We start from the raw sequence: 13,457 nt of genomic DNA, 5'->3' as shown, positions 1-13,457 counted from the left end.
ATTACGAGAATTTTCCCAATTTCATTCAATTAGAATTTTCTAAATTTCAAATGGAAATTCTCAATTTCAATTGAAATTTTCTGAATTTGATTTTCTCAATTTCATATTGAATTTCTCAATTTCATTTGGAATTTTCTCAATTTAAAATGGAAATTCTCAATTTCTTTTCGAAATTTCTCAATTTAAAGTTGAAATTCTCAATTTCAAATGGAATTTTCTCAATTTAAAATGGAAATTCTCGATTTCATTTGGAATTTTCTCAATATCATGATAATGTTCTCAATTTCATTGAAAAATGGTGTAGTTAGTTATTTTTAATATAAATATTTCCCTATCTTTCTGTATTTTAAAAACAAATCGATAGATAGTCGTTGATAACCATATTTTTTCGCAAAATCAAATCAAAATCAATCATCTTCATTTATACACAACAAACAAGTTTGCCTCAGTTTTGCATTCTCTGCGAATGCAATCAGTTGTGTTGAGTTGTGTGATACGGAATAAAATCAAAATCATAATAACAATGGACTTGAATGTGAAACTCAATTCGATTTATCAATATTTGATACTGTTGCACTGTGTGGCATTCATTAATTGCGAAAAGTATTTATAAAATGTTTTCGAGATTTAAATAAAATCAATAATATTGAGTATTAATTTCAAAATTCCAGTTATTATAGCATAATTGCACCAGGTTTAATGAAATCGAATCGTAAATATACTGTGGCGGTTACTCTACACGATTCGAATATGCCCTGCAATATACGTGTCTCCATTGCGGGACGTTCCTATAATGCTACAGATGAAGTACAGTTGCAACCATTCGAATCGAAAAAGTTGGATTTTTTTCCACCAAAGTTAGAGCAGGGTGACTATCACTTGTTTGCTGAAGGTCTAAGTGGTTGTACATTTCGAAATCAAAGTGATCTATTAATTGAAAGTTCAGCGGGTCCTAAAATCTACATACAAACTGATAAATCGGTATATAAACCCTTAGATTTGGTACAGTTTCGTGTTGTCATTTTGGATGAACATACGAGACCTGTTAACATAAGAGAACCAATTCGTATCGAGATATTTGTAAGTAAAGTTTATTTTGTTTTTTATTTGAATCAATGTAACTTCGAAAAATCCTCCAAATTAGAGCTATTTTTAATCCGTATGGAACTACATTGGATTTACAAAACATCACAAAACATCGTTCTTTGTTTAGTATGATTTTGGTTTTGAAATTTTTTATAGCAAAATTAGAACAGTTTTCTAAAAAAAGTTAAATTTTCGGTTAGCCAACAAACCGGTTTTCTTAAAAATTCTGTTTTTTATAAACACTAACCATAGAGCCATATTTTGGGAAGAAATTTGTATGGGGCTGAGATAAATCATGGACCGATCTTTCCATTTTCTGCAGAGCTTGTCTATTTATCAAAAGACAAATGCTTATTTATCAATTAAAATTATGGTTTGCCTGAATTAGTCGTCACTTTGGATAAAGTAATTATATTCAAGCTTTAAAGTTTTTAATAATCTAAAATAATTGATATAAAGAAAATGCTTAAATCTAACCTCCAGGAGACTCACAAATTTTGAAATTTTTGATTTTGATTTTTGATAAAATTGGGCTCACATAAAGAATAACGTGTTTCTTATACATTTTATTTATTTCCTAGGATAATGACAAAAACCGCATTAAACAATTCAAGGACATTACCCTCACAAAAGGTGTCTTTACGGAAAAATTCAAATTGTCCCAACAACCAGTGATGGGCGAATGGGAAATAAGAGTGACAATAAGTGGAAAATATTCTCATCAAATGTCTAAATGGATTGATGTCCAATTATATACTCTGCCAAAATTTAGTTTGCACATGCAAGCACCCAACAATTTCATACTCGCTGAACCTCACATCAGAGCAGAAATCTACGGAAAATATACGTTTGATAAATATGTGGAAGGCATGTTACACGTCGAATTACGTATTTTACGCAACGACGATTTAATCGAACAACAAAGTCTACATGTTGATGGTTTAGCGGTTGTTGAATTTCACCTTGAAAATCCACAATATCTAGTCGGAGTGAGTTTTTTGCATTTGAAGGCCATGTTTGAAGAAAAACATACGGGCATCTGGCAAAATTTGTCACAGACTATTACAGTACGCGAACAAACTTATAGAATGTTTATACCGGATGAGGAGATAGAATTTCGCAACAATATACCATTTCGTTTGAGAGCCCACATTGAAGATTGGAATGATGGGCCAATCTGGGATTCTACGACACCCGTTGTTATGGAACATGGTGCAATGAAATATCAAACATATTTGAATGAGCAGGGTGTGGCATTATTTGAGTTTGATCAACAGCGAGATGATTCATATATAGTGAAATTCAAAGATTCGAATATAACAATGCCAAATATTTATACAGTAGAGCAAAGTTCGGCCGACATAGCAAAGCCAGTGTATTGTAGATTAAGATTGAAAGAAAGGTAAGATAATTTGGATTTTCTAATAGGTGTTCCGGCATTACATTATAATCTGAAATGAACTGTTTTTTAACTGAATTCCAGGCCAATACTCGGAAAACCGATTGAAGTAGAAGTTCGATCATCCTTCAATATACCATATTTGGTATATACTATCGTAGGTCACGGTAGTATTGTCCACATGGACCATATAACACTGCCAGCAAATAGAAAAAGGCATACCATAAAAATAACTCCATCAGTAGAAATGATTCCGGAATCCTTTTTATATGTTCACTACGTACAAGACGGTTATTTTAGGTATAATGAAATGAGATTCGAATTTCCTTGGGAGTTGGAAAATCAGGTAAGATTACACTGTATTGTAATTGGGCACATACATAAGCATTGCGCCAAAGTTGTAAAGTTATTAAAAAACAGTTTTTAGTAGATTTCGAATGTGTTATTTCATGCATCTGCCAATTTGTATGAAATTTTATTACAAATGTTGCAGATTTAAGGATGGACAGCAGTTAGTTAGACAGATAGTTGCGTCTGTCCACAAATTGGACATACATTAGGGACTGCACGGTCTAAAGAATGAGTCAGAAAACCTTATGCAAACTATTCCATCAAAAACGTATCATTGGTCCAACAAATTATTATTATACCCTTGGCCATAAGTGGCGAATTCCGTTTGTAATTTCTATATTTTTCATTTGCGACCCCACAAAGTATATGTGTTCTGGATCGTTATAAATACCGATATAGCCCTGTCCGTCTGTATGTTAGAATCAACTTTCCGTAGCCCCCAAATAACTTACATACATGATTCATACATCAATATATCAGGAATTCTACCGGCTCGGTTGGTATTTAAAATCGGAACACAAATGGAAATATAAAAAGTATTTCTTAATTTTAATTGGTTACTTTCAATTATAATGTAAGTAAAGTACCACAAGATGTATTGTACATTAGGGTGGCCCTTAATAAACAAAAGTTGGATTTTGGCCATTCTCACCCTCCAGTTAGGTGAACATTAGTAAAAAAATCAGCCTGAAAAAATTTTAAAATAAAAAAATAAAATTTTTTTAACGGCAGTTTCAAAACTCAATTTTCAAATTTTTAAAAATTTTGTTAAACAAATTTCAGAATTTTTTGATCATTTCATTGGGATTTATTAAGAATATAATAGGGAATAAAAATGTGAAAAAATTATGAAAATATCTCTTATAGTTTTTCCCTACCTGCGATTTAAATTTTGAAATTTTTTTTTTTTAAATGTACTTATTTGGACTTCTGTTTTTTGAAAAACCTACTACACGTTAGACCGCGATAGAGATGCTAAACGGGGAATCCCGTTCACGAGAATCCCGGGGTTTTTGGGATTTTCTAAATCCCGAAGCCCGGGATGTTTTAATTTTAAATCCCGGGGTTTTCGGGATTTTCCAAATCCCGTTTTTCATAAATAAATATGGGAAATTGTCATTTTTGTGTGACTTTTTCATTCATTTTGACATTCTACATGCCCGAGTGGGGCTCTAGAAAATCAATTCTTCAACTTTTTTGTAAGTTATCTAACAAAACTCAATTTAAATCCTCTTCAATTGAAATTGATTTTATCTCAGATGAGGAGTTCGAACAAAATGAAAATATTTCGATTGCTAAAAGGCTAAAAGATATTATTAATAAATGTAAAAACCCCAAATAAGAATAACGAAACCAAATTATAATATAGATTTTCAACTTGCAAAAGAAATAGATCATTTTATTTCTGAAGGAACAAGAGGAAAATACTTGCAGATTTGTTATAAGTATTTGCAAACGGGTTTTCCAATGTGAAAGATGGAATGTGAAAGATGTTTTTTGGCAACAGCATATGTCGAAAACAAAATTCGTTCCAGAATGGCAGATGTAACCATAGATGTAATAGTATTCTTAAGAAGCTATTTAAAATAAACACTTTTTTATACTAAAGTACGGTTTTTCACCAGTATGTCGATTTTTTTCACGAAAAAACGTATAGCAGAAACGCATTCTACGGAAAATTCTAAGAAGAAACCATAGGTCTAAAATCAAATCCTATCACATTTCGTCTTTTATCCAATGATATTTCAGTATATATTTTTTTATTAAATAGTTTTTTTTATTGGATAAAAGACGAAATGCGCAAGATAGGATTTGATTTTCGACATATGGTTTCTTGGGGATAATTTCTTAGAATTTTGCGTAGATTGCGTTTCTGCTATACGATTTTTACGTCCATACAAATCGACCCTGCTTTACCATAATTCGCCCGTTTACCATAATTCGCCCGTTTAATTCAAAATTTACATTATTTAAGCTAATTATTACCTCAAAAATTTATATTTTAAGTTATAATAATTTTTTTAATACAGACTTAAAATAAGAATAAAAACGAAATCTTGAAAAGTGTTGAGAGAAATTTTAAAAATCGAAATAACTGGAATTGACGCTGAATTAATATTTCGTTTAAAAACCATTTTGACTTGTTTATCATGCCAATTTCCTCTTCATTTAGATAAGTTTGAAACTTACAGCTTTGAAACAGCTCACCGAATTCATTTAGACTGTGAAATATTAGCACATTAATAATAAATTATTTAATTAAAAAAAAATATAAAATGAAGTCTAGTATTCACAATAACAGTACAAAAATGGAAATTAACCCTTAAGAGTACTTGGGGTCAAAATGAATGTGTTTTTCGTGATTTTAAAAGTTGAGGGTCATTTGGACCCCAAGTGCTATTAAGGGTTAATTTCCATTTTTGTACTGTTATTGTGAATACTAGACTTCATTTTATATTTTTCTTAAGTTTCATCAAAATCGGCACAAAAATATATAATATTTCGCTATCTTTCCATGAGATATTCCAAATATTGAAAAAATTGACCTTTGACCTTCACGATTTAAGGGTTAAAGTTTTCCGATTTTAGTAAAACTTTCAGACTATATTTAAAATTACCTGGACTATATTATTCTGAATAGCTTTTACTCAAAAATCATTACAGTAATGAAATTCTGGTCATTCCCCAAAATATGGCCAAAAAATTAGTTTTTCTCGAAAATCGCAAAATTTATATCGCAGGTACGGAAAAACTATAGGAGGTATTGACATACTTTTTTCACATTTTTATTCCCTATTATGTTGTCAATAAATCCCCATGTGATGATCAAAAAATTCTGAAATTTGTTTAACAAAATTTTTAAAAATTTGAAATTGGAGTTTTGAAACTGCCGTTAAAAAATTTAATTTTTTTGGTCATACCTGCGAATAGGTTAACGGTATCCTACGAGGACAAAAAGTCATATACAAGTAAATATGGATATATTTTAAGTAAAAATAAGCTTTTATTTTAATATTTCTCAAAATATGTTAATTTTGTTCATAAATTTCTTGTTCTAGTGGCCTGAGACACGTTAATGGCCTGGCGATTTTTTAATAACTTTAACATTTTTTCACCAATTTTTGTCTTTTATATCTTATTATAACGACAATTACGTACACATTTCGATTCTTTTAAATTAAATTGTAAAAGTCATTATTTAATGGCAAACTTTTTACAAAAACTGAAAAAATTGCATATTTTCCCCTTGTAAATGCACCTCAAAACTTCAGCGTCGTTGCGCCACCAGTTAACGTTATCCTATCATCCTAATATTTTACACAATGTGTTTCTACAATACATAGAACAATTCTATAGGGGGGGACGGTCAAAATTCGCAATTTTATTTTTTTGCAGCACTCTAATGTGCATACCCCAAACTTATATGAATAAAAATTATCATTCAAAAATACGTTTTTTTCATATTTTTAACTATTTTTACACAATTCAAAAAGCTCTTCACCAATTTACAAATCGAACACAAACATTTTTGCTAAATTGGACAGGACAACGTCTGTCGGGTCAGGTAATGTTAAATAAATTTGTACAATATTTGAATAAATGTCCGTCATATTTGTTCCTGTCCATATTTATACAAGTTACGAGCTCAACAAAGTTTTGCACTCCAGAGGTAGCCAGTTTAGGTTTTTACTCATATATTTTAGGACTTACTTAGTGTTATTAATCAGCTTGCCACAGTATTTACCTGTATTTATTATTAATATTGATTACATTTCCATGTTAAAGATTTCAATTACAGCTCCAAAACAGGTGAAACCAGGACAAGAGGTCACTTTAAATCTAAAGGCACAGCCCAAATCATATGTTAGTATATTAGCGGTTGATCTCAGTGTTTATTTATTGGATAACAAATATGATGTATATAAAAAGACAATATTAAAAGATTTAATTGAGGATAAAACGTATATTCCCGATGCCGAAATAGTAAGACCAGGTATTATATCGGGTCTTATAACTCTAACAAATGCACATTATCCTGTTGTTTATCAAAGTATGGTCATTTGTTATTAGAAATATAATATTATTTAACTATATATTTTTTTAACATTGAAGTTCAAACCGCTGTAAAAGACACAGGACAAGTACCATTAGAATTTCGCACAAAATTTCCGGAAACTTGGATATTTGAAAACTATTTAATGTATGTAGTATAAGTAGTACTTAGTTAATAAGTGTTATTTGCTAAAATATATTTTTTGTTTGTTTTGTAGTAATAATAGCGATACACAAATAATACTAAACATACCAGAGACTATAACCACTTGGCGCATAACAGCATTTTCCAATAATGATGTAACAGGCTTTGGCATTGTGGATGGTCCCACCGATATAACCACCTTTCTGCCATTTTTCATTACTGTTAATCTGCCCTATTCGGTGAAACGAGACGAAACGATTACCATACCTGTAACCATCTTCAATTATTACAATCAATCTCTGCCCACTGATATAAAAATGTACAACACCGATTTAAAATTTAATTTTGTGGAACCATTATCTTCTAGCCATGAACAACTAAAAAACATTAATATTCCTCCGAATGGCGGTATGACAGTAAAATTTGTTATAAAACCCTCACAAATAGGAGAGATTGATGTGCGTATAGCAGCCAACAACTCCATGTATGCGGATGGTATTGTACAAAAGCTTAAAGTCGAACCAGAAGGTATTACGAAATATCACAATAAGGCTATTTATCTGAGTGCTGCTGCTGGAGACTCATCATTGTCTCTGGATATACCGCTCGATAGTGTAAAAGATTCCGAGTTCATAACACTGTCAGTGGGTGGTGATTTTATGATACCCTCCTTGGAGAATCTCAATGATATGGTAAAAATGCCCACCGGCTGTGGTGAACAAAATATGGTGAATTTGGCTCCCAACATTTTGATTTTAGATTATCTTAAAGCTACTGGAAAATATTTGAAAGAGAAAAATCTGGTTAAGAAAGCTAAATATTACACTGAAATGGGTTATCAGCAAGAGTTATCTTTTCGCCACGAAAATGGAGGTTATAGTGTGTTTGGTGAGAAGTCTAGTCCGGAGTCCAGTAACTGGCTCACAGCTTATGTGGTGCGTTTCTTTATAAAAGCCTCGAAATATACACCGATTGAATCTCGTATAATTGAATCAGATTTGGAGTATTTGGCAAATCAGCAATGGTATGATGGCAGATTTCCATATACGGGTTATTTGTTTTATAAAGAACTTCAAAATAAGTATGGCTTTACGGCATTTGTGTTGTTGACATTTATGGAAGATCGTGTAAGTATTAAAACTAATATTTATTTTACTAGATTCATTGGTAAACACAACCTTACCCAGCAAAACCAAATTTTTCTCAAGAATTTGTTCAAAATTCAATAATTTTAAAGCGATGCTCCGAATATTATTAATCAATCCATAGTAAATATATGTATGTTGGTAAGTTTTACTGAAATCACGTGACGGTAATCCTATTTTAAACTGTAAAGCCGAAATTTTTATACCCACCTTAAAATAAGATGGAAGGTATTTTGTCAATCAGTTTGTAACATATCGAAATATTGGTCGTTGGGCCCAAACGAAAGGTGATAACTGGCTGAAATTTCCCACATATACTCTCTATTTACAAAGAAAATGGCCAATTTCGGTCTATGATTTCACCTAGCCCCCATACAAATGTCCTCCCAGAATAGTGTTTGAGCTGTCACAAATATGTTATTATGCGGCAATCCTGCTAAAACTTTGCACAAATTAGTTATAAATACTCTGAAATTATACTGTGAAGTATGGCATTAGGAAACATTTGTTCCAAGTTCCCATACAAGGTCCCCTCAGAAATTGACTTGAACATTAGTAATTGTCTTATAATAATTAATAACATGAGTTTTATATGAAACTAAATCTTTCTACCAACTTTCGTTAGGATCGGTCCATAATTCGCCCTAACCCCCATATAGCACTTATATCAGGAAAATATTTTATTGTCACATATTAATGGCGGGTGTGTAAGATTCGGCACAGCCGAATATAACACTCTTGCTTGTTAAACTTAGACTCGCACTCCCTGAATGACTTGAAAATAGAGAATATGTTAAATTTTAAATAAGTTGTTATTAGAGTACTTCTTAGTAATATTAGTAGTAATTCCAATTCATTACCAAGTTTGTAATAAACATCTTATTAAATATTAGCCCCAAATTATTCCAGAGATACTCTCGCAAATATCAATCCACTATACGAAGAGGACTTGAGTTCATAAGCTCCGATTTGGATAACATTGATGACGTTTACGTTCTCGCTATTATAGGAGCTGCACTAACCAAAGCCAAACACCCAAGCACGAATAAAGTAATAGAGAGACTACAAAACTTTGACAAAGAAGATGGAAATGGCCTCAGGTGGTGGCCGAATAATGGAAATGATGTCGAAACAACAGCTTATGTTTTAATGGTTCTTTTGAATGCTCCCGGTAATCATTTGCCAATATTGAAATGGTTGATTGAGCAACGCAATGAGCAGGGTGGTTTTAAATATACTCATGATACGGTGGTGGGCCTTGAGGCTTTAGTGAAATTTGCTCAAAAATTTAACAATGCTACTAATTGGGATTTGAAAATATCGTATTCGGCTCAAGACCTTGAGGGAAATGAAAAGGAAATCAATGAGTTCACCATAAATCAGGATAATGCTTTAAATTTGCAGCAACATGAGGTACAGTATGATTTTTTTAATATATATCCATAAGAAATTACAGTAAAAATGTTGCAATGCTTCCTTCTCTTACAGTTATCAAAATCTGTGCGTCGTGTTAATTTCGTGGTGCAAGGCAGTGGCTATTCTCTGGTGCAACTCTCCTCTCAATATAATGTGAAAATCGATCTGGAAGTCAAACATTTCATCATGAAAATTACTCCCACTATTTATAATGATGACGAAATGGATTTGGAGATTTGTTTTACGTATCAAGCTCTGCACACAGTTAGCAATAGTACAAATATGGTTATTATGGAAGCAAATCTACCGTCTGGTTTTAAGGCTGAAGCTGAATTTAGCCGAAATTTAGTGGATAATGAATTTATACAACGTATTGAAACGAAAAATGATGAAACTATTATGATTTTGTATTTTGACAAACTGTCGACAGAAGCGAGACATTGTGTGACCATTGAAGCGTTTAAGGCGAATGAGGTAGAAGACCGTCAACCGGCAGCCATAGTAATGTATGATTATTACGATACAACTCGTTTTAACTCCAAGTTTTATACAATTTAGTGAAAAGTTTGATTTAATTAATTTTCAAATAATTTTAAATAAAAAATGGTTTTTACTATTCCAATTTTCTAAAAACAGATGTTATTAAATAAGAAGTTGGTCTTTAAAAGTCATCTTGTCTCCCAGTTTTGCCCAAACTCATGCAATTTTTTTATGAGCCACCAAAGATTTGGGGCCTCGGTGTCATTTTTGCAAAAAAGTGATAATTTTATCAGGCTCATATCTTGCACACAGTTCGAAATTTTGATTTACTCTCTGAGGCAAAGTTGTTGCCCTTATCATAGAGAACTTGAACATATAACATCAACAACTTAATTTTCAAGATCAAAATCGCAAAAAACTTTAAAAAATTCGAAATAAATTTTTTAACGCTGCCTAAAAGTATGCTTTTAGGAAGTTCATATGTTCTACAAAGTTGTTTATTGAGATCTTAGGTAAATTTTTGTAGTTCCTTGAATTTTGAACGGTTTGCTACCTATGGACTTAAACAGGGAAAAAAAGGTAAACAAATTTTTTAAAGTTTTTTGCGATTTTGGTCTTGAAGATGAATTTTTTTTGATTTTTTATGTTCACAATTTTTATTGCCTCAGAGATTAAATAAAAGTTCCGAACTCTTTGCAAGATATGAGTCTGAGATAATAATTTTACGGGAAGATTTTTTCTTAAAAAATTTTGTGAGAAAACTAATTTTTTTTTGTTAAAAAATAGTTTTGCCGATTTTGACCCATTGTATGTCGGAATTACTATGGCGTCAATTTGTAGGGTTCATTTTAATAACTTAAACTCGAATACTTCTTGGCTACGCCGACGCACAGAGGGATGTCTTCATACATTTTTTTGCAAAAATTATAAGGAGTGGTCGTAGAGGGCTGAAATTTGGCACAGCTAATTATATGGCCCAAACTAAGAAACAAATAAAATTTTATCAAAATCGACCAAGCCCAACGCCCACAGCCCATACAATCCAAATAGATTTTTTCGCATAAAATTGTGCCTATCAAAGTAAAAGTCTAGAAATTTGGTACATATATTTTCTGAAACAAAAGAAGAACGTATGCTAAGTTTTATTAAAATCGGCCATGACCACCGCATACCGCCCATACAATCCAAATGCAATACATTTTTGTACAAAAATTATAAGGAGTGGTCGTAGAGCATTGAATTTTGGCACCGTGAATTGGACTAAATTAAGAATTTGGCACAGATAATTATATGGCCCAAACTAAGAAACAAATAAAATTTTATCAAAATCGACCACGCCCACTGCCCATACAATCCAAATTGATTTTTTTGCATAAAATTGTTTATATCCAAGCAATAGTCTAGAAATAGATAACATTTTATGATATTTCGTTTATTATTCGATAAAAACGTTAAGTTTTCATCCTGTTCCGAAAACTATTTTGTCTTTTTATCGGAACAAGACACTCCCACCTTTCATTTTATTAAAAAAAAACATCTTGGGGGAAAGTGGGGCTACTTTTTTTTCTCCATTGGAAAATCAAAAATAAAATAATTTTTAGAGACTTATAGTCAGTTTATGGTATCCCCATATTTTTATACCCTCCACCACCATAAGTGGTGAATGAGGGTATATATAAGTTTGTCATTCCGTGTGAAACATTGAGAAATAATCATCTGAGACCCAACAAAGTATATATATTATTGATCCTTATTAAATTCTAAGTCGATTGAGCCATGTCCGTCTGTCTGTGTAAAACATGCTCACGTCCAAAATAGCCAAACAAAATTGGTAGACTTGCAAAAATAATGTTTATTGTTCTCCTAAGCAGTTTGGTATTGAAAATCAGCAAAATCGGTTCAGTGAAACCAGAGTTATGAACCAAAATGTGAGACAACCTAAAAAAAAACTTGATAATTTTAACATAGTTTTCGTTATTTGTGCAAATATATTGCAGATAATACCATAAAATTGTACACACGTTATTTTTATGTTAAAGGGACTAAATCTGTCGAAAATTATAAGAATCGGTCCATGATTTCTCCTAGCCCCCATACAAATTTCTTCCCGAAATATGGTTATATGGTCTGTAAATGCCTACAAAATTGCAGTATCCACACAAAATTCAGGAAAAATAAGTTTAGTGCTTAAAAAAATTACAACCCCAAATTGTTTGTGGATCGGCCCATATTTGACCGTAGCCCCCATATAAAGTTCATTTCCGAAAATCACTTAAATAAGCATAAATATCTTATAAATATCGCTATTAAGTTGAAATTTGTCATAAATAGTCCCTATATATATACCAAAATCGATGTACCTAATTTTATGAAGATTGGCCGATAATTGGTTATAGCTCCCATATAAGAACCACTTCCGAAAAACACATTAACCTACATAAATATCTAAAAAATGTCAATATCAAAATAAAATTTTACATAGATCCATAATTAATACTTAGAAATCATACTACAGGATTTTGTGAATATCGGTCCATATTTGACCATAGCTCCCATATAAGGTCCACTCCTAAAATCAGTTAAGTACTCATAAATCTCTTATAAATATCTTTATCATTCTAAAATTCGACAATAATAATACTCATATACATTTTATGCAGATTGGCCGATAAGTGGTCATAGCTCCTCTATAAGGCCCATTTCCGAAAAAGATATTAATCTTAAAAAATATTAAAAACATAGCGATATCAAAATGAAATTACGCACAGATCGGTAATTTGTATCCAGTAATCATACTTCTGCATTTTGTGAATATCGGTCCATATTTAACCATAGATCCCATATAAGGTCCATTCCCGAAAATCACTAAAATCCTCATAAATGTCTTACAAACATAGTTATCAGGTTGAAATTCGAAACAAATTTATTCAATATATACAAAAATCGATGTACCAAATTTTATGATGATAGGCCCATAATTGGTTGTAGCCTCCATATAAGAATCCCTTCAGGAAAACACATTAACCTGCACAAATATCCAAAATGAACCAAAATTTTACACCGATCAGTAATTTGTATCCAAGAATCGTAAGTCGGCATAGCTACCATATAAGGTCCACTCTTGTTAATAGCCTACTTAGAACCATAATAGGTCATAGCATCCATATATTAAACCAAAATAGTACACAGTAATTTGTATTCAAAAATCATAATACTGAAATTTGTGAGTATTGGTCCATAATTGGTCACAGCTCTCATATAAATACATAAAAATCACGTTAAAATATTTTATGACAATCGAATCATAATAGGTCATAGCTCCCACATATGTAAGTCCCACAACCAAATAATTTGAAATTTGTCAAAATATATTTGTATATCC

The 13,457-nt window shown here is 31.5% G+C and overlaps 1 protein-coding gene across 1 annotated transcript; it reads left to right on the top strand.

Annotated features, from left to right (window-relative positions):
* The first annotated feature begins 469 nt into the window (after nt 1-469).
* On the top strand, nt 470-10,228 carry LOC135952182 (thioester-containing protein 1 allele S3-like). The gene is made up of 9 exons (XM_065502022.1): nt 470-603; nt 672-1,080; nt 1,668-2,488; nt 2,570-2,831; nt 6,623-6,887; nt 6,950-7,037; nt 7,108-8,161; nt 9,089-9,592; nt 9,668-10,228. The coding sequence occupies exons 1-9, from the start codon at nt 524-526 to the stop codon at nt 10,151-10,153; spliced, it is 3,969 nt and encodes a 1,322-aa protein (XP_065358094.1). The 5' UTR covers nt 470-523; the 3' UTR covers nt 10,154-10,228.
* The last annotated feature ends 3,229 nt before the right edge of the window (nt 10,229-13,457 follow it).

This window comes from Calliphora vicina, chromosome 2 (genome assembly GCF_958450345.1).
Source record: "Calliphora vicina chromosome 2, idCalVici1.1, whole genome shotgun sequence".
NCBI lineage: Eukaryota > Metazoa > Arthropoda > Insecta > Diptera > Calliphoridae > Calliphora > Calliphora vicina.
This window is presented reverse-complemented; position numbering and strand designations above follow the sequence as displayed.